The sequence below is a fragment of the Myotis myotis genome, unplaced genomic scaffold (assembly GCF_014108235.1).
Source record: "Myotis myotis isolate mMyoMyo1 unplaced genomic scaffold, mMyoMyo1.p scaffold_m19_p_10, whole genome shotgun sequence".
NCBI lineage: Eukaryota > Metazoa > Chordata > Mammalia > Chiroptera > Vespertilionidae > Myotis > Myotis myotis.
The window spans coordinates 79,794,048-79,814,291 of record NW_023416314.1 but is presented as its reverse complement, the minus strand read 5'-3'; the positions used below and the strand labels follow the sequence as shown (position 1 = coordinate 79,814,291).

The window sequence follows — 20,244 nt, the reverse complement described above, 5'->3', positions numbered from 1 at the left end:
GGAACACACACGCCCCGACACCGAGAAGCACCCCTCGGCCACGGCAGCAGTCAGGACCCCGTGGGCCCTGTGGGGTCTGGGGCATGTGTACGCCTGGCTCCCGGGGAGCTTTGCAGGACCATGGGACAGGCGTGGGTAGGGGCAGCGGGGAAGGGGGACAGCAGGGAGGGCAGACCCAGGAGATACACAGCTGGATGGGCCAGAGCTCTGCTTGAACCCTGGGCTTTCTACATGAGGAAGCACCGTGGGGAGTTCACTGGGTGCATTAATTAGGCACCTTCTGTGTGCAAGGCACCGAGCCGGCCACGTCTCAGTGAGCAGTCTCAGACAAACAGATGCAGTCCCTTCCCTGACCCTGGAGATACTGTGCCACTGCTGGTTTGTGCGACCACCCACCCAAGGCAGGAGGTGAGGGGTGAGGTTAGGTGGGCTGTTGCCGGAGGGGGAACAGCGTGGGGTTTGGGGGAAGTGGTGGAGACGGGTGGGTGGGCCAGGCAGGGCCAGGCCTTGTGGGGCCCTGGAGGCTGCCCAAGAGCACTGCCCCGACCCCGAGGCGGCCCCAGGGCCACTGCCCCGACCCCGATGGCTGTGGGAAGGGCCTGATGCAGCGGGTGAAGCTGCCTTCCTGCATTCATAGTTTCTGAACTCTCTGTCTTGGGGGACCAGCGGCTGCCTCCACGTACACCCCGCCCCGACCCCCACGGTATAAAAGTTTCCTCGCCTCGTCCAGGGGGCAGATGACCTCATTGGACTCTTCCCATCTCTTGCTTCCATAGAGAAATTACAGTTTATAATCGGATGAAATCACACGGGCGCAGCAGCGATCAGAGCCCACACTGGAGCCAGCGTCACCCTCACGAGGGGGCTCTGTCCTCATCCTCCCTCCTGTCCACCCCCCCCTGCCCCTTCCTGGGGCCGCTCCGCCTCCTGCTCACACCTGCTGTCCCCCGGGGCTTGGTAGTTCTACACCTCCTTGCTCCTGGGGAAGCTTGTCCCCAAACCTGCCCCATCCTGTGGGCCCCATCGGCCTGCTCGGCCTGGCCAGCACCGCCCCTCTGAGTGCAGCCCTGCCAGGCTGGGCGCCCCGTGGGCAGCGACCCCCAGTCTGGGCTCTGGGCTTATTAAAACACATGCCCTGAAAATTCGTTTTTATTTGGAACAGCCCCTGACAATGAGCATTTCTCAAACCAGCCACCTTCAGCCCTACAAAGCCAAGTGCCCAGATGCAGCCGAGCCCATCTGGATCCTATTTCAAACCAGAGCTGACACTCAGATGTGTAATGAAAGCACTTTCCAAAGAGGGGCTCCTGCAGGGGGAGTCGGGACACCGGGGCAGCGGGCAGCGCCAGGCCAGTGAGAGGCTGTGGGTTTGTTGGGATTCCTGCAAACAGCCGGCCCTGCCCCCAGGACTGTGGAAGGGCAGGTGGGGCGCGGAGCCCTGACCCCAGCCTGGGAAGCCGGTGGCCGCAGGAGGGAGGCCGGGACGCAGCTTCCCTGGCTCCCTGATGCTCCTGCTCGCGAAGGGCAGCGGGAGGGCAGCGCTTGTTCTGGAAGCCGAGGCCACGGGCCCAGTGGGGTCCAGCTGCTGGGGGAGCGGAGCTCTGGGCTGGGGCAGGGCCCCTGCAGCCTCAGGCTCTTTCAGGACTTCCTTTCTCTCGTTCCTGCGCCCCCTCACCCCCCACCCAGGAAAAGGGGAGCCAGGGCTCTGGGGAAGGGGCTGTGTTCCTGGGTTTGAGAAGAGAAGGGAGGCGGTGGAGAATGGTCCCAGGCCCCTCCCAGCTCATGGGAAAGTGGCTTCGAGAACAGGGTGCCGCGGGATGGATGGGAGCAGAGGGGTCGCAACCCCAGCAGCCTGTCCCCGGGGGGGCTCCTAATTCCAGGGTTTAATCACTTCCTTTGTTTTTTGGCAGGTGAGGAGGCAGGGAGTGGGTGAGGAGGACTCCTTTTTGGACAGACAAGCCCAGGAGGTAAAGCAGGAATAACCAATCCCTCACCCCCGCGCCGCCTCCCTGCGAGAAAACCTCTCTGCAAACAGGGGCAGCCAAGCAGGACCGAGCCCCCACCCCCCTAGCATCTTCCCAGAGAGGGGCCGGTGGGCCTGACAGCTGGGTGGCACATGTCACCGCCCAGCCCGCCGTGCGCATCTGAACTCCTCCGCGGGTAATGGACTCCCGCCCGCCCCGGGAGACGGAGACGCAGCCCGAGTGGCAGGAACACCGCGGCTTTGGAGCGTGGCTCCCTCTCGTCTGTCTCAGCAGAGCGCTCCCTGCACGGGAACCCATTCTGCCAAGTGACTTAAAGGGATTAAAAAATAAAAAAAGACCTCGGTAAAGAAAAGGGGGTAAAAGCCACGCAGAAGCCTTTTGGAGGAGGTGGTGGCCAGCAGACAAAGAGCACAAGTTGAAAGAGGCAGTGAGAGGCCACCGCCCGCCCCGATGGGCGCCAGGCCATAGGGCATGCCTGGGGCGCAGGGGCCCAGGACACCCGCAGGCCGTGCACGGGGGTCGGGGCTCCGCCGGGGAGAGGCCCGCAGCGCCCGGGGCCCAGGCCGTGCAGAATGCTGCTCTGGACCCACAGCCCCGCCTGACCTCGAGGAGCCCAGAAGAGTCCAGCACAGGGCCTCCCCCTGCACGCCGGGCTGCCCCCAGCGCCCCAGGTCTGCGGTCTGCACCCCGAGTGCCAGGGCTGAGGCCGGAATGTGAGCGTGGCCCAGGCCCACCTGGACCCAAGCGCAGCATCCAGAGCGGCCATCCCAGCCAGACCAGTGGCTCAGCGAAGGAGGTGAGGCGGACGGGAAGGGCCCCGGTGGTGCAGGCAGGCCCCGGGGCTCCCAGTGCCCAGGGAGGGCATACAGAGAAACAGCTGGCCCGCCCCTCCCCGGCCGGGTCAGACTGGGGCCGCACAGAGCTCCCCAGCTCCGTAGCTCTCCCAGCCACCCACACATGTAGTGCAGGCCGCTGGCCACTTCTGCATGCCAGGGGAGGGCTCGCTTGCTACCTGGTGGCCCCGTGCTGCGGGCTCTGTCCCAGGGTGGGTGGACCCAAGGTGCAATGGAGTGGTCTCTCAGGAGTCACCTGCTGCACACCTTCTGGGCCCTGCTGTCCTTGGACGTGGGTCCCTCTGAGTTCTGCCCAGAGGGGACAGCAGCGAGGCTGTGGGGAGCAGAGCTTTGGTGGCTTCAGTGCTGGCGAGGAGGACCCAGCCAAGGCCCCGCTCCCTCTGGCCTTTGGGCAGCCCCTGCTCGGCTCCCGGCTCAGCCCCAGGAGGGCAGTGAGTGCCAAGACGGATGGAAGCAGCTGGCTGGGATCCCCAGGCCTGGACCCCTAAGGTCTGCCAGGGCTGGGCCAGCTGGGGGGCAGGGTCCTGTCCTGTCTCCCCATCCGCAGAGGCCAAGAGGGAGGACTCAAGCCTCCCCAGACACAAATCCTGGCAACCTGGAGCGGAGGCAGTGCCCTGGGCAGGGCAGGGAAGCCCCAATTCATTAACAAGATGGAAAATGACACTTCCCCGCGCGCTTCCCCAGGAGAGGGGCTGATTTATGACGGCTCCGGGCCGGGACATTCGTCAGCGCGGCGTGGTGCGCGCGCCGTCTGCGGGGGCATTAATAGTGTGTTATTAGCCACCAGCGTGAAAGATGCCCTGTGGATGGGCTATTTGCTGTTATTTATTGTGGAGGTGCCAGCCCAGCAGCGGGGCCGGCTGGAGCCTGAGCTTGGCCCCTGCCCGACTGCCTCCCTGATGCTTGTCCCCCTTCTCCTCCCAGCCCCGTCAAGGGGTTGGGGGGGGGGGCGTCATCCCTGGGGCTGAGGCCAGGACGGGAGGAGGCAGCTGGCTATGGTCCCCCAGGCCTGTACCCCAAATACTTATGGAGAACCTGTTCCGTGCCCGGCTCTGCGTCGGACGGGGGCTGGCGGCTGGCCTTCCAGGTGTGAGCGGCGTGACCTTGGGCCCCTCCCTGAGTGCGCTGCCCTCTGTGCACCGGAGGCCCAGGCTCCGCAGGATGTGGCCGGGGTTTGTGAAGGGCCGGGGTGCAGCAGGCGCTCAGGCTGGCCATTTACTGCCACTCCCTGGTCTGACCCCAGAGGGCCAGAGGGGCTGACCCCCTGGGGGTGGGGAGAGCAGCTCCCATGAGACCCTGCTTCAGCCGGACACTGTCCATCACCGCCTCCCGTGCCCACCCCCAGGAAAGGGCTTGAGAGGCGGTGCCAAGGCCGGAGGAGGAGGGCAGGGAGAGGGCTGCCCACAGCTGCTGGAGGGTTCTCTCTGCCCCGGACCCGTCCGTCCCTCTCTGGGCCTCTGTGAACAGCCAATGATCTGCGAGGTCCTCTCCCTCCCCAGCCCTGAGAGAGGGCTCCCCCTGTGCTATCTGTGGGAGTGAGAGGGAGGGGCCATCTCTAAGAAAGGGGGGCCGGCCTCTGACGCCTGGAGGGGGACCTGCAATTGGGAAGTTCCAGGCTGGTCACCCATATGAGAGGAGATGAGGGGACAGCAGGGGTCTGCCTTGGGTTTGCGCCCTCCTAGGGTGGGGCCTCCCTAGCTGAGGGGTAGGTAAGACACTGGGAGGGGAGAGCAATGGACATGGAGTCCAAGGCCTGGGCTTGTGTCGGCCTCTCCACCACGCGCTGCACAATTCAGACCAGGCCCTCTGCCTCTCGGGGCCCCATGGTGGAGGCCCTGGGCTCTCTGTTACCTCCTGGTGTGGCCGATGGAGGGCCGGCCTCTCTCTTCTCTCCTACTGCCGGGTCCTGGGATTCAAATTCTAGGGCTTCCCTTTTGGCGAATTCATTCATCCATCCATTCATCCATCCATCCATCCATCCATCCATCCATCCATCCATGCATTCATCCATTCATCCATCCATCCATCCATCCATCCATCCATTCATCCATTCATCCATGCATTCATCCATTCATTCATCCATTCACAGATGTTTATGGGCACCCGCTGGGCCAGGCTGTGGGCGAGGCTCATGGATAAGACAGAACGTGGTAGGAGTTTGCATTCTCGAGGCAGGGTTTGCATAGTCAGCTTGTCCTACATACTAGGCGGGGCGGGGGGGGGGGGGGACGTCTCACCCGGACCAGGGCCTGCATGGTGAGGTGCCCCACCTCCGCCCAGCTCCCAGCCTCTGCCACATGATCGGCAGCATCGCCAGACATGGTCTTTCCGGGTCACCCGCTCCTCTCTCGGCTCCTGGCTGCCAGGATCCCGGCTGCTGAGGAGGCCGGCAGGGCAGGTCCATGGGACCACTGCCCTGTTCTCTGGGGCTGTCCCAGCCCTGCAGGCGCTGCCCTCCCTCTTCCTTCCTCCCAGCCCCCCAGAATAAAGGACCTCGGGGCCCCCTCCTGCCTCTGAAACTCCCCGGCGGCTCCTTTTCCTTCCCAGGAGGAACTGAGCCTGAGTCCAGGCAGCTTTACTAAAAATGCACCCTGACGGCGGAAGTGTCAGGTGTGGAACCGCTTATTAAATGACGCCGGAGAGAAAGAGACAAAATTACACGTGTCTCCTTTCATCCCCCTCCCCCTCCCGGCCCTGAACAGTGTCATATCGAACACTGTTATCAATATAATTAACCTCCTAAGACCCAATTTTAAAGTCTTATTTTTAAAAGCGATTTACATTCTCTGAAGTTCAGGGCACCCCGGCCCCGGCCCCGCCCAGGCGGCCCGCGAGGGGAGGTGAGCTGGAGGTACGAGTACATTTTTAGTGGATTTGCATACCTGCCTGCAATTACCGCCAGTGATAACTACTGATGCATAATGCATGCAGCATGAAATTAGAAAAATAATTAACTTCAGGTTTTAAAAGAATCTCTACCCCCACCCCCCACGCGTTACAAGTTCTCAATGGCACCAGCAGACAGATCAGGCGTGGAGTTGTGCAGGGTAGGGTGAGAGGGGCCTTGAGGGCCTTGGCATTCAGCCCCCCCCCCCGCCCCCCGCCCTAAGGAGGTGTCCCGTAGGCATAGACTGCTAAAATCCCAGGTTCCCCTCCTCACCGGCCACCCCATCTCCTGGACCTGCAGGGGCGCGCTGCCGATCGCTAGTGAAAGCGCTGGTGCCGGTTCTGACCTCCACTCTGCGCCAGGCCCTCCGCGCAGGCGTGAACATCACCGTCCTTTATCCGCACAAGAACCCAGGGGAGTGCATGGTTCACGGTCCCATCTTGCGGATGAAGGCCTGAGACCCGAGGCCATGCCTGCCTTCACAGGGGAGGGGCGTCCTGGAGGTGGGCAGGCTCTCCCAGGCCTCCCTGGGCAGAGAGGTAGAGGCTGCTCCCCCCTCTGCCTCTTGACCTCCCTCCCTCCATGTGGCTTATAACCAGGGAGGTAGTGTGGGCTGGTGAAGAAGAAAATGTGGGGCCCCTCATTATTTAAACAAAGATTTGCTGAGGACCCACCACAGATATGGAGGGGACCCTGCCTTGGTGGAGCCCCCTGCCTGGTGGGTTGGGATCCCCCCGCCTCCCCTTCCTGGGGCTGAAACTGCTTCTGTCCCCAGTCTGCCCTGCACACCTCGCTCCTGCCTGGGGCCCTGCTCTGCCAGTGGGTGAGGGCCTGGCAAGGTTTAGGAAAACACAATTCTTCTTGCTGAAGGGAGGGTCTGGGGGGGGTGGCGAGAGGCGGCCTCTGTCCCGCCTCCGCTTCCCGGCCCTCTTGTGTCTGCCCTCCCTCTTCTGAAGCTCAGCCAGGACTAGTGGGCAGCCGCCCCGAGTGGCCATGGGAGGGCCTTGGGGTCCTCTCTGGGGACAGTTGGGGCAGCTCTTCTTCCCCAAACCACCGGCCTGTGCTGGGCACTCCCCACGCCCTCCCTCAGCAGCACGTTACAGATGAGGAGACCGAGACCCAGAGAGGCATCACCCTGGTCCCGCAGCCGGGGACTGGGGAGGCCGGGTTCTAACCCAGCGCCCTGCTGTCCTCTCTCCTCACACGCCTCTTTCGTGGAGTCACCGCCACCCGGAATCCTCAGGTTCCTCACTGGCGCTGATGGGCCCGCACTGCTGCTGGATGTAGGACCAGTGCTCCCACCCAGCCTGTGGGGAGGGGCTGAGGAAGCACAAGGTGGAGTCCTGCCAGGTAGCAGCGTGGCCTGCGGGCTCCCAGTGCACCAGGGAGTGAAGACGGGGCTGGTGGGGAGCAGAGGACAGAGACACGCAGTTGACACAGAGCCTCGGCCAGCGTGCCTGGGGCAGCGGGAGAATCACAGCAGCTGTGAAACCTCAGGCATCTGTCACATCCAGGCTGCCCTTATGAGGGGGTCCTTTGCACGTATTATCTTATTGCATCCTCAATGGCCACACTCATAGATGGACTGAAGCTCAGAGAGGGCAAGTAACTTGCTCAGGGTCACACAGCCTGGAGGTGGCCGAGGCAGGACTCAAACCCAGGTTTCTCTGTCCTGGAAGATGGCAGGAGCTAGTAGCAAAGGCCAAGAACGGTGTCCCTCGGCTGATAGGGGTCTGGATACCTCCAGTCTGAGCCACCTCACTCCTCCCCTCCCCTCCCCCCAACAGCAGATCAAGGATCCTGCTGTCAGTCATGGAGCTGGCAGGCCATAACTCACACCATGCTGAAGTCTGGGGGACCCATGCAGCGATGACAAGTGGCCCCGTAAAAGACAGGCGATTTACCGGGTTTAATTTGATGGCCACATAAACCACCCAACACACAACTCGGGAATAAAAGGCTGCCTAGCACCTGGGCAATTAATGGGCTCCTCCAGCTCCCCCCACCCCCCCAGCCCAGGCCCCGCCCGACTCTCCCAGAACCAGGGGGCTCAGAGCTGGTGGCCTTGGGGAAGGGCTAGCAGAAGAGACTTGAGCCAAGATGGATGAGGCCCACGGATAGGGGAACAGAGAGGCCTTGGGCCCCTGCCTCCCAGATGCTGGTTGGTTATCCATCAGGCATCTCTGAAATATGCAATTTATACTCGGTCATGGATGCTGGGCCTCCGGAGGCTGCTGGCTGCAGCCATGAGCTGAGTGGGCACCGGGAACGGACTTCCATGCCAGAAAAGGTGGCGGCTGGCCTTGCCTTTGGCCTGAACAAACCTGCCCCCTGCTCAGGGCACTGGCCTGGCACAGCAGAGCGCAGGGGCCGCCGCATCCCCGTGCCAGGATGCAGCCTTGGCAGACCAGGGCGGGGGGTGTCCTCTGACCATTTGCTGGGGCCCAGGCAGAGGCTCCCCCAGGCTTGGCCTTGACCTCTGAGACCGAGGGGGTGGCCTTGGGCAGGCCTGCACCTTCCTGTCCTCAGCACCTGCCCTGGCCCTGACCCTCTGCTCATAAGCAGCTTGGGACAGGACCTCCAGGCTCCATCACCTTCGAAATTCTGGCTCCGTGCAGGGTAAGGGACAGATGTGCAGCTAGAACCCCGGGCTGGCTGTGACCCTGGGTAGGCCCCTCACCCCTGAGCCTCAAGCTGCTCAGCTGTAAAATGGGCCAGAGGACGTGTGTATGTGTGTGTGTGTGTGTATGACAGGGTGAAGGTACAGACATATGCCTGTGAAGGGGGTGGGTGAGGTCTGGCTCGAGGGCTCCCCCTGCTGCCTGGGCTCATCCCTGTCCTCTGGAGGTGGGCCTACCCAGGTCTATGGGACCATTCCCTGCTCTGAGCCCATCAGTCCTATGATCTGAGCCAGGGCCCTTCCCAGTCCCGGGTATGACGACAGGTAGGGGAGTCAGTGGTCAGATAAGGTTGGGCAGCCTGGGATACCCAGGCCCCTCCCACATCTTACGCGGTGGCTCTCAATGCGCTGAGGGCAGGAGGGGCTGGGGAGCATGGTGCGAGGCTCTGGTTGGGAGAAGAGAGGGAAGTGGCCGGGGAGCCTGGTCAGGGAAACAAAGACGACAGCCTAACCTGCAGGAAGCACAGACCACCTCCACTTCCCGAGGGTGGGGTGTGAGTGGGGTGAGGACCGAAGCCTGGGCTGGGGGCCGAGGTCCGAGGCTGCAGTCCTTGGTCCCTCAGGCCAGTGGGTGCTGGTGGAGGGAGCCTGAGCTGGCTTCAAGGGCCCCGATGCTGGGCATGGCTCAGCCCCCTTCTTCCCCCTCTGGTTCCAGGTGCAGATCCCCGGCACCCTTCCCCCCGATCCTCAGTGTGTCCTGGGCTGGCCCTTGACCCGCCCTGGGGGACCCTATAGGCAAAGCTCCGTGCTGCAGACAGGCCCTGGGTGGGTTAGTGCATTGGCGGCGGCCAAGCCTGAGCTCTCTCCAGAGGCCTGGGAGCTGCAGGCAGGGCAAGGCCCCTGCAAATGCAAATGGCGAGAATGTGGGGGGCTCGTGGAGGAGGTGCCCCCACGTTCTCAGTCCCTTCTGTACTCGGTGGCCACGGATGCCAAGCCACGCCAGGCCACCACAGCCCCTGGCCCCGGCCCTCGAGCGCCGAGCTGTAGTTGCAACATTAAAACACGACAGTCACCAAAACAGCATGATCCACCGTCCACGGACACTCAGCGCTTTGGGCCCGGTGACCCAGATTCTGGCCGAGGCTCCCCCTACCACCGCTTCAGTGGTCGTGACGAAGTTCACATCCCCACACTCAGCTTTCTCATCTGTGAAATGGGAATGAGACGGGCTCTGACCTCCTGGGTGCTGGGAGGATTAAATGACTTAATTCCTAAAGCTCTCGGCGAGGTCTTTATTATAGGATGAGCTACCATCCCCCCAGAATTGAATCACAAGTGGCCAGAACAAGTGGCATATGGTATGGGCTGAACAGACATCTGTTGGGTGACTGGGTGGCCAGGTGCATGGATGGATGAGTGAGTGGGGGATGGACAGACTGATGAGTGAGTGGGGATGGCGGATGGTTGGACGGATGGACGGATGGACGGATGGACGGATGGCTCAATGAGTGGACGGGTGGATAGAAGGAGGGATGGTGGAGCAGACGGAAGCTCTATCTGGCATCAGGAAGCCCAGCAGAGGAGAGGGCATCTGAGCCTGGTCCTGAAGGGTGAGGAGCAGTTTGCTAGACGGAGAAGAGCAGTCCTGGTATAGAGACAGAGAAGGAAGAGGGTGTGACAGGGCTGAGACACGGAGACACTTGGCCGCTAAGGCGTGGAGTGAGGCCCCGACTGGCTCCCGCGCTGAGCGTGTCCTGGTTCTGCTCTGTCCCAGGGCTGCCCCGGGCGGGGCCTCGGTGGGGCTCCGAGGGGCCACTGTCCCACCCCTGAAAAGCCTTTGTGAACCGGGATTTACACAGCAGGCCTTGGCCTGCCGCGTGGAGATACCTTCCCCACTGAGGTTGAAAGATAATTTCTCTTTAATTGCTTTTTTGTAAAAAACCATTATGAACAGTAAAATAATGAGAAAGGTCTACGCTGCCATTTTTCCATTTGTGAAAACTGAAATTACCCCTCCAGGCAATTCCCTCAGAGCATGGGTCCTTCCCTCCTTTTGTGTCTCATTCCTTTAAATATAACAAAAATATATACATATATGCACATTCAAGTTTTGTGACTTTCGGAAGGGGACGAGGTGTGGAGTCATCTCCCACAGAGCGCAGAGCTGGGGCGGGCACCTCTGATGAAGAGAGATTTCTGTAAATACGCGAGGAAGCAGTTCTGTTGACACCTCCGTCCTCTGTCTGTAAATGCACGAGTGACACAGGACATGTTTTAACACCAGACAATGAAGCGCCCGCTCTCCGCTGCTCAGCACTGATGGCGTTGGCAGCTCCTTTCCGGCAGGTTCTGGTCACGCGCCCCCCCCCCCCCCCCCCCCCCGAGCTCGCAGGCCTCCCCGAAACAAGCTCTCCCGGCAAACCCTGGGCCTGAGCCAGATGTGAGTTCCTCACTCCAGTGAGAAATGGCTCGGAATCCATAAAACACGCCCTAAATCCATCCCATCGACGTGGACCGCCACGTGTGGCATTGGCCGTGAAAACTGGTTCAGTGTGAGATCTTGAAAGAAGAAAGCGGAGCTGCGGCGTGGCCGTTGCCAGAGGAGCCTCGCCCGAGGCGCGGGGTCGCCGTCCGGGGGGCGGGCAGCCTCCGTCTCATTCACGGGCAGCATGCCTCTCCCACTGAGGTTTGAAGTTAGCCAGAGTCCACCTCAGCCTGAGCGGTCACCTGTGACATGACCTGGGCACGGAGGGGCCGGGCGCCTGTGCCTCCAGGCTCGATTTCCGCCCCACGTCCCCGCCCGCAGTGGCCTCTTGGTGGCGCGCGGGTGGCCGCTGCGACGCGACGCCCTCTGACCGCACGTGTCTTGTGCTCCTTGCAGGTGTTGAGGCCCCAGGTCAGGTGAGGCCCGGCTCCCCCCGCCATCCACCATGGTGGTGGCACACCCCACTGCCTCCGCCACCACCACTCCCGCTGCCACGGTGACGGCCACTGTCGTGATGACCACGGCCACCATGGACCTGCGCGACTGGCTCTTCCTCTGCTACGGGCTCATCGCCTTCCTGACGGAAGTCATCGACAGCACCACCTGCCCCTCCGTGTGCCGCTGCGACCACGGCTTCATCTACTGCAACGACCGGGGGCTCACCTCCATCCCCGCCGACATCCCCGACGACGCCACCACCCTCTTCCTGCAGAACAACCAGATCACCAACGCCGGCATCCCCCAGGGCCTCAAGACCAAGGTCAGCGTGCAGGTCATCTACCTGTACGACAACGCCCTGGACGAGTTCCCCGTCAACCTGCCCCGCTCCCTGCGGGAGCTGCACCTGCAGGACAACAACGTGCGCGCCATCGCCAGGGACTCGCTGGCCCGCATCCCGCTGCTGGAGAAGCTGCACCTGGACGACAACTCCGTGTCCACCGTCAGCATCGAGGAGGACGCCTTCGCCGACAGCAGGCAGCTCAAGCTGCTCTTCCTGAGCCGGAACCACCTGAGCAGCATCCCCTCGGGGCTGCCCCGCACGCTGGAGGAGCTGCGGCTGGACGACAACCGCATCTCCACCATCCCGCTGCACGCCTTCAAGGGCCTCCACAGCCTCCGGCGCCTGGTGCTCGACGGCAACCTGCTGGCCAACCAGCGCATCGCCGACGACACCTTCAGCCGCCTGCAGAACCTCACCGAGCTCTCGCTGGTGCGCAACTCGCTGGCCGCCCCGCCCCTCAACCTGCCCAGCGCCCACCTGCAGAAGCTCTACCTGCAGGACAACGCCATCAGCCACATCCCCTACAACACGCTGGCCAAGATGCGCGAGCTGGAGCGCCTGGACCTGTCCAACAACAACCTCACCACGCTGCCCCGCGGCCTGTTCGACGACCTGGAGAACCTGGCGCAGCTGCTGCTCCGGAACAACCCCTGGTTCTGCAGCTGCAACCTCATGTGGCTGCGGGACTGGGTGAAGGCGCGGGCGGCCGTGGTCAATGTGCGCGGCCTCATGTGCCAGGGCCCCGAGAAGGTCCGGGGCATGGCCATCAAGGACATCACCAGCGAGATGGACGAGTGCTTCGAGGCGGGGCCACAAGGCGGCGCGGCCCATGCGGCCGCCAAGACCACCGCCAGCAACCACGCCTCTGCCACCACACCCCAGGGCTCCCTCTTCACCCTCAAGGCCAAGAGGCCGGGGCTGCGCCTACCCGACTCCAACCTTGACTACCCCATGGCCACAGGCGATGGCGCCAAGACCCTGGTCATCCACGTGAAGCCCCTGACAGCGGACTCCATCCGTATCACGTGGAAGGCCACGCTCCCTGCCTCCTCCTTCCGGCTCAGCTGGCTGCGCCTGGGCCATAGCCCGGCCGTGGGCTCCATCACAGAGACCCTGGTGCAGGGGGACAAGACGGAGTACCTGCTGACAGCCCTGGAGCCCAAGTCCACCTATATCATCTGCATGGTCACCATGGAGACGGGCAACACCTACGTGGCCGATGAGACGCCCGTGTGCGCCAAGGCAGAGACAGCCGACAGCTACGGCCCCACCACCACACTCAACCAGGAGCAGAATGCCAACCCCATGGTCGGCCTGCCCCTGGCGGGCATCATTGGGGGCGCTGTGGCCCTCGTGTTGCTCTTCCTGGTCCTGGGGGCCATCTGCTGGTACGTGAACCGGGCCGGGGACCTGCTGACCCGGGAGCGGGCCTACCACCGAGGCAGCCAGAAAAAGGACAGCTATCTGGAGTCGGGGACCAAGAAGGATAACTCCATCCTGGAACTCCGAGGCCCGGGGCTGCAGATGCGGCCCATTAACCCTTACCACGCCAAAGAGGAGTACGTGGTCCACACCATCTTCCCCTCCAACGGCAGCAGCCTCTGCAAGGGCACGCACACCATCGGCTACGGCACCACCCGGGGCTACCGTGGCGGCGGCATCCCCGACGTAGACTATTCCTACACATGATGCCCGCCGGGCCGCCCGCCCCCGCCCCCACCTCCTCCTGGCGCGGCGACCCCGTGGCTTTGCCCCGCTTGCTGCCATCCGACACAGCAAGGACAAGAAACTCCACGGCGACTTTCCCAGCAAACGGCAGCGTTTGGGGAGGGCTGACGCTCTTCTAGAACACAGCCGAGAAAACAAGCTTTTTAAGGACAGAAGACGGGAGGGGGGTGGGTTGACGTTGCTGAAGACATAATTTATACCAAATTATGCCAGTTGGGGAGGGAAGGACTAAAAATAATGTTGCAGGAAGGGCTGGGTCAGGGTGTTTTCCCCTGAAGTGGAAAGATACTACCTGTACCGCGTCTGTGCGCGCCTCCTGCTCTGAGGGGACCGTCAGAGAGCCGCCGTGGGACACGGACGCCCCCGCGCAGCTCGCCGCCAGCCGCTCCGGCAGCGACGAGATGGGAGAGCGGGAGGAAGAAAGAGCTTTTCTTCAGTCTCTCCCCGGTTCTCCCCCTACCATTTCCCTCGCAGATTTCCAGAAATATCGCGTCTTTTACTGCGTTCTTCGAACAGTGATGAAACCGATTAAAAACTAAACTCCCTTTTTCCTATCGGAACCCTCTCCACTTCCATGGACCACACGCCGTGGAAGCCCTCCGGAAGCTGCGGCCTCCCCGGCCACTTGGAATCGCGTCTATCCACCCGTCGCGAGGTTGCGTCTCTGAACTCGGACGGGTCGGTAGAGCCGCGGAGACGGTTCTGACCGCGCTTCTTGGGTCAGTTCGTCGCATTTCTTGAGACAATAGAGTCATGAACATGTTGCTTTCCCCTAACGATCATTGAGTAAGTAGACACGGTGTGCTGGGGATCGGAGTGGGGTGGGGGGACAATGCTGTTCCTAAAGGCAGAAGCGGGTCTGTTCTGGGCGGGTGGCTGGGGGGACCCTGGGCAGGGGATGCTTCCAGTTTGATCCTATCTCAGGTTGGCCAGAGCTGGGCCATGCTCCTTTCTGCTATAGAGAAACTTCCTTTAACTGCCAGTATCTTCATCCCCCCACCCCCACCCCCCCACACACACACGCAGTCACCTCAGTACTCCTTCTCTGTGCTCTGCTTCCTCCTGGGACAGGTAGCTGGTGCAGGGATGGGTTCTGTGTGTTCTTTTACATCAGCTGATTAGAGTTAATGGTTTCCATGGCTGCTCAAACAACACCCAGAAAAAGACATGAAGCTTCTCAGAAAAACCCCGGGGAAAAACTCCCAAGTGCAAAACACTCAGCTGGACTGTTCTAGAGGCGGAGGCCCAGGTCTCCCAAGAAACAAGCCGGCCCCCAAAAGGGCACTGACCGGGGCCCTCCCAGAGCTAAGGTTGATTGCCTCCCCTGGAAGCAGCGTGGCCGTCATTTATCAGCTGACGGTGCAGCATGGCGAGCGTGAGACGACGAAATAACGACACAAATCCGGACGGAAGAGCGGACGGGCGCCCAGGGTTCTGCTCGCTCTGCGTCCCTGCTCTCGGGAACGGGGTCGCCCTCCATCAGCATGCCACGTGCCCTGCACCGGGCAGAGCGGTGTCAGAGGAGCGGCGGTGGCCGGAGGGCAGGGAGGATGAGAAGGGGTCCAGCTGCTGGTGGCGGCGTTTTCAAAAGGCCTCAGCTGCTCTGACAAAAGCCAGAGGCAGGAGGGCGAGACTGGACAGCGGGCCCAGGGCCTGGGCTGACGGCTCGATGGACATGAAAAGATGCTGCTGGCCCTTCAGGGAAGGGGGTGGGCAGGAACGGACACGAGACCTGCGTGAGATGGAGGCGAGACGCGGCCGGGCTCGCCGTGGCCTGGCCGACAGAAGGGTCCCACCAAGTGGGGCTCCCCGCTCCCCAGCCCCAGGGACGGGCCGAGGGGCAGGGACACCTTGCATTCGAAAACAAACCTTTTTCCCTTTTCCTGTTTTCTCAGTGTCAGGAGAGATTTTCCAAGCCTTAATTCCACGTGTGTACAAAGGTGGCCTCCCTTTGGCCTGTGGGGCCTCCAGACACAGGCTCGTCCCCATTCCCGGCAGCTCGGAGGGGCAGAGGGGCGCCGGGGGGTGGCCGGGAGGAGAGGGTGCGCGCGGGTGTGGGGCGCTGGCTGGAGGGCAGGCGTCCATGGTCTCTGCTGTTTCTGAAGTGAGGTCCCCTCCCTCAAGGCACCCCTCCTGCCTTCCGTCAGTGTCCCAGGAAAGTTGGCCCCTGGACACCCCACTATCAGCCCCCAGGCCCCCACTGCCAACGTGCTCGGTCCCCCCTCCCACTCGAGGCCCTCCCTCCTCCTCTCCCCAGGCCAGGCAGAGGTCAGGTCATCCCTCCGAAGCTGGGAAGGCCCCGGGGGCAGTAGGGGGCCCCCTCCGTGGGGCTGCGTGTAAGGGAGGGCCTTGCAGGCCTGGAACCAGCCTGTGCGGAACATTCCCCCAGAGCATTAAGCAGGCCTGGCCGCCCAGCCCCAGGACAGAGTCCCTCTCCTACTCCGACTCTTGCACGACCAGCGCTCAGGCAGGGCTCACACGGGCTCAGAGCCCAGGCCCTGCCTGACTCGCCGCGCATCGTCCCACCCCTGTAGGCGCAGAAGTGCGTGGAGACCTGGCCCAGCCAGCGCCCTGGGGCCCGCCCTCATCTTTTCTGCCCTAAGCACCCCAACATCTTCCCAGCGTTCTGTCTGAGAGCGGGACCGGGATGTCTGCTGCCTCACGTCCCCCCAAGCCAGGGAGGGGCCTAAAGCCAGGTCCACTCTGAAACCCCACTCCCGCCCGATCCAACTCCCCCGCAGCTGGCCACATAACACGAGAGGGAGGATGTCCCAGGCCCCCACCCCACCCCCCTGGATGCATGTGAGGACACAGGGCCCGTGAAGACAAGCCGGGACCTGGGCCACCACTTCTGTCTAGAATCTGCCTTCGGTGGGTGGCCCGCCGGACCCTGGCAGCCTCTAACCAGCCAGGGCAACCTTGCTGGCCTCGGCGGGGACGAGTGCATTTTGTGGCATTTAAAGCAGGTTTAAAGCAAAAAAAAAAAACCCACGACATTTCTTTGCTTAAGTGGTTTACCCTTCGTGGTAATTAGATGTAGCGATTGGACTCTCTTTTCTATTACATGGCAATTTTCCTTTAAACTTCCCCTTTAAAAAAAAAAAAAAGGGAAGGAGAGGAGGCAGCAGGGCCAGGCGAGCCATTTGCATTTTGCGAATGAGGCCTCTAAGCTCAGCTCAGGCGTTGGGCCCAATGTATGGAATGCTTCAGAGATGACTAAGAATAAAATCTATTAATTAGTCATACTCGGCTCCACAGACATGACGTGCATCAGAAGCTCCTTGTCTTCCCCGTTCTCCGTCCCTCTTCCTGTGGCCTCCTGAGGAAGCCTCCATCTTCTCCTTGAAATTGGCTCCGGCTTCCTGGACCGCCTCCATGGTAACAGGCCGGTGGCTAACCAGGGGGCGACCCCACCCAGGGCCGCGGTGCTGGGCTCGGGGCAGGAGCTGGGGCAGGGGCTTCTCGCTCTGGGTGATGCTGGCAGAGGAGGTGACAGCGGCTGGGAAGATGGCAGTGGCTGGGGGGCCCAGGCTTCCCCACCCAAAGCCTGAATAAAGGCCCCTCCTGCCTGTGCCTCTCCTCCCTCCCTTGACAGGTCCAGGGAAGCCCACCAGCCCCAACAAGGGGAGCCCAAGGCCAGGCAGAGAGGGAGGAGGGGCTGGGGGGCCCCCCAGAGAGCTACAGGGAAAGTGTGCCTTGCAAATCCACAGCTTCTGTTTCCCCCCTGTCAAGTGGGGGTGGGCTGAGGTGGCGCCTGGCTGCACCCAGTAAAGCTGGGTGCTCCAGAGACCACCTCCCTCCGCGCATCCTGGAAGTATTTGGTCCAATACAGGTGACGGAGAACCAGAGAGGAGGGACAGCCAGGTGAGGGACGCCCGTGGGTCCGAGCAGGCTGATCGGAGCCTGGAGACGGGGCTGGGCAGTGTGCCTGGGGCTGCATCCGAGCCTCCCTCCTCACCCCCTGGGAGCTGGGGACCGAGGGGAGGGCGCCCTGCCCCCCCGAAAATGGCAGCACGAGTCCCAAAGCCAGCCCACGCCACTCCAGAAACCTGCGTCTGCTGAATGCACCAGGGAGGAGGACCGGGCACCTGAGGCTGATGCTTATGAAAAATACAAGGAAAATTGGATGCGGCAGACAGGGAGCAATGGGGCCGGGGTGCCTGCTGGAAGGAGGGGCCTCGGGGTGCACGGCAGTCTGTGCCCCCAAGGACCAGACCGAGCTCTCGGGGCCAGGACATGGCCAGGGTCAGCTGTGGGCGTCCCATGAGCCCAGGCCCCCTCCTGCGTTCAGTCGGCGCAGGTGATGGGCAGCAGACACCTGGTGCTGGATCGCGGCCAGGCTGAGTGCTAACGAGCAATTCACAGCCTTCCAGAATGCAGGCAGAGGAGCATCCTTTTTTCCTGAGGAGGGATGAAAGGCTCAAAAATGCAAATCATTACCATTTACAACCAAGCGAGTCTGCTAAATTGATTAGGAAAGATTAAACTCCTTGGAGGTGAAGGAAAAGGGGATTTTTCAAGTTTTATGAACCTGCCCCCAGTGACCATGCGTGTAGCAGGGATTTGACAAGCCGGGCTCAGGGGCTGCCTCTTTGCAGCTGCTGGGGGAGCTCAAGGCCGACACCACCCAGGCCAGAGCACTTGGCGTGCCCGGGGTTGATGAAGCTGGGGCTCAAACATTGCCTTCAGAGAAACCAAGTCTGCCTCCATCCGGGGCCTTGTGCTCTGGCTCTAAGACAGGGTGGGCTACTGGGCCCTGACAACAGTCATTCAGAAGCTGTCCCAGCCCCCAGCAGAGCCTCTCCCCCTGCCCTCCAGATTCTGTCCGCCCGCGGCGGTCCAAAGTGAGGGGAAGTGGCCAGGCCAGTCAGAGAATAGGACTCAAGCCATGAGCTTTTCTGCTTCTTTCTGTTCCAGCATGGGTGTGTCTCCGATCCATCCGTTCCCTGCATTCAGTGAAAGGGGCGTGGGGCCAACTGTAAAGGGAAAACTGAAGGCAGGGAAGAGAAACTGGCCTAGCAGAGGAATCAGGCAGTGAGCTCTCCGTCACAGGGAGCATTCAAGTACTTGATGAGGCTATGGCAGGAATTTTCCTGGTTCTTGGACTAGAAGGTCCTGGTCCCCCTGCCCTTTATGTTATCATCCCCAGGACCCTGAAAGGGAGACATGGAGAGGATGACTGTGCTGCTCCGAATGACTGGTCCTCTGAAAACCCCAGACCAAGGCCGTCCCCCAGCCCCATCAAAGAGCTGCCTGTGCTACAAAAGAGAGGCCACGAAATTCCCACCCTCGGTGTCTCCTGGGAGAGGAAGCACAGACATCCCCACTCCATCCAGGAGTCTGGGCAGGGGGTTCAGAGGGTGGCCCACCCCTGGGGCTGGCTCACCTGGGGCCACCTCCCAGCCTCGGCTGCGGGTCCCGGCTGCCTCCTGGACCTGCTCGCACTGCAGGGCCCTTGCCATGCCGAGCTCCCACCACCGTCCCACCGGCTGTTTTCCTAACTCGACACCCTCAGCGCTGCTGGCTTGGTACATCCATCCCAGCCAGGTTGACGGCTGCCTGGGGCACCGTTCGCTCTGCCTTTTAAGCAGTTACCATTTCTTTTGAAATGTTCCAAGTACTTGCCTGGAAAATCCACGTTTGCGTCTTTAAAAACACTCACAGAAAGGTCCCCAGGCTCTGGATTCCTCCTCCCTCTACCTTCTCCTTTTCCCTTTGCATTTTTAACAGTGTCTGTCTCTGGTTTCGTAAGCTCCATTATGGCTGCGGTCAGGCCCACTTTCCCACCATAAATGGGATTTGCAGACGCGCCCAGACCCCCGAGGCCGCAGGGGCCAAGTGGCCTGTTCTCCCCTGGGCAGACCTTCAGCCCCGGGGCAACTCCTGTCTGCTTCCCGCTGGACAGGGGTCACCCCCTCCACCCTTCCGGGGCCTTGTGCTACCGAGGTGCCCTGCTTGTGCCAGGCGGGCAGTGGGCATGCTGCGGGGGCTCACCCCCACTTCCTAGCAGTCAGCCCGAGGCCCCGCAGTCATCCGAGCGAGCAGGGCACCTGAGCCCCGTCCTTGGGCACCCACCCACGCCGTCCCCCACACCTGAAAGCCGGAAACGCTGAGCCCGAGAGTCCTTGCAGGAAGGTCTTCGCTGTCACCGCCCCTAAATCTCTTTTACAGCTGTCAGGGTGGACGGCTGCTCGGGCAGGGTGCCAGGCCCCTGAGCTCGTCCGTGTCGGGTCACTGAGCCCAGCACAGCGCCTGGCACACGGCTGCTCCGTCATCTCTTCTCCAACCCTCCTCTCGCTTCCTTGTCCTCCTGCTCAGACTCCGCGCAAAGGACCCAGGCGTGTTAGCAAACCCCCCCCCCCCAATCTGGCACCTGCCCCCTGGCAGCCTAGTACGCGAGGGGCCTCTCAGGGCTCCTCCTCTCTGAAGCATCTCACTCCGCTCTCCCTTGGACCCACACAGGTGTCCCACCTGTGTGACCCTCCCATCAAGAGTTCCCACACCCTGCGCCACCCCCTGGAGGAACGAACCAAACTTTCTCCTCAAGACGGAGGAAAGCAAAGGCAGCACGAGCTGACAAAGCCACAGCAACAGCGGCTGCCTCACCTGCCCTGCGCGGGGGACATGCCTGCAGAGTCCCAGCGACCACCCACCTCTGGCTGGTCCTGTTTCCGAAAGTTCTGGCTACCCGGCGGAAGATACAAAAGTCTGAAACTAGCCTTAGCTTTTCTTTTTAAAAAATATGTTTTTATTGATTTCAGAGAGAAAGAGAGAGGGAGAGAGAGAAACATCAGTGATGAGAGAGAATCATTGATTGGCTGCCTCCTGCACGCCCCTCACTGGGGATCGAGCCCGCAACCTGGGCATGTGCCCCGACCGGGAATCGAACCGTGACCTTCCTGGT

The 20,244-nt window shown here is 61.9% G+C and overlaps 2 protein-coding genes and 1 long non-coding RNA gene across 5 annotated transcripts in view; 1 reads left to right on the top strand and 2 right to left on the bottom strand.

The window, feature by feature from the left end:
- The window catches only part of MACROD1 (mono-ADP ribosylhydrolase 1), a 130,163-nt gene that overhangs the window by 78,731 nt on the left and 31,188 nt on the right, over positions 1–20,244 (bottom strand). The window lies entirely within an intron of this gene.
- Positions 1,922–16,583, top strand: FLRT1 (fibronectin leucine rich transmembrane protein 1). The gene is made up of 2 exons (XM_036326836.1): positions 1,922–2,781; positions 11,228–16,583. Exon 2 carries the CDS (start codon positions 11,277–11,279, stop codon positions 13,299–13,301), a length of 2,025 nt encoding a protein of 674 aa, XP_036182729.1. The 5' UTR covers positions 1,922–2,781; positions 11,228–11,276; the 3' UTR covers positions 13,302–16,583.
- Positions 9,625–10,682, bottom strand: LOC118665379. The gene is made up of 2 exons (XR_004970632.1): positions 10,448–10,682; positions 9,625–9,991 (listed from the first exon to the last, which is right to left on the bottom strand). It is a non-coding gene; the product is annotated as an uncharacterized LOC118665379 (long non-coding RNA).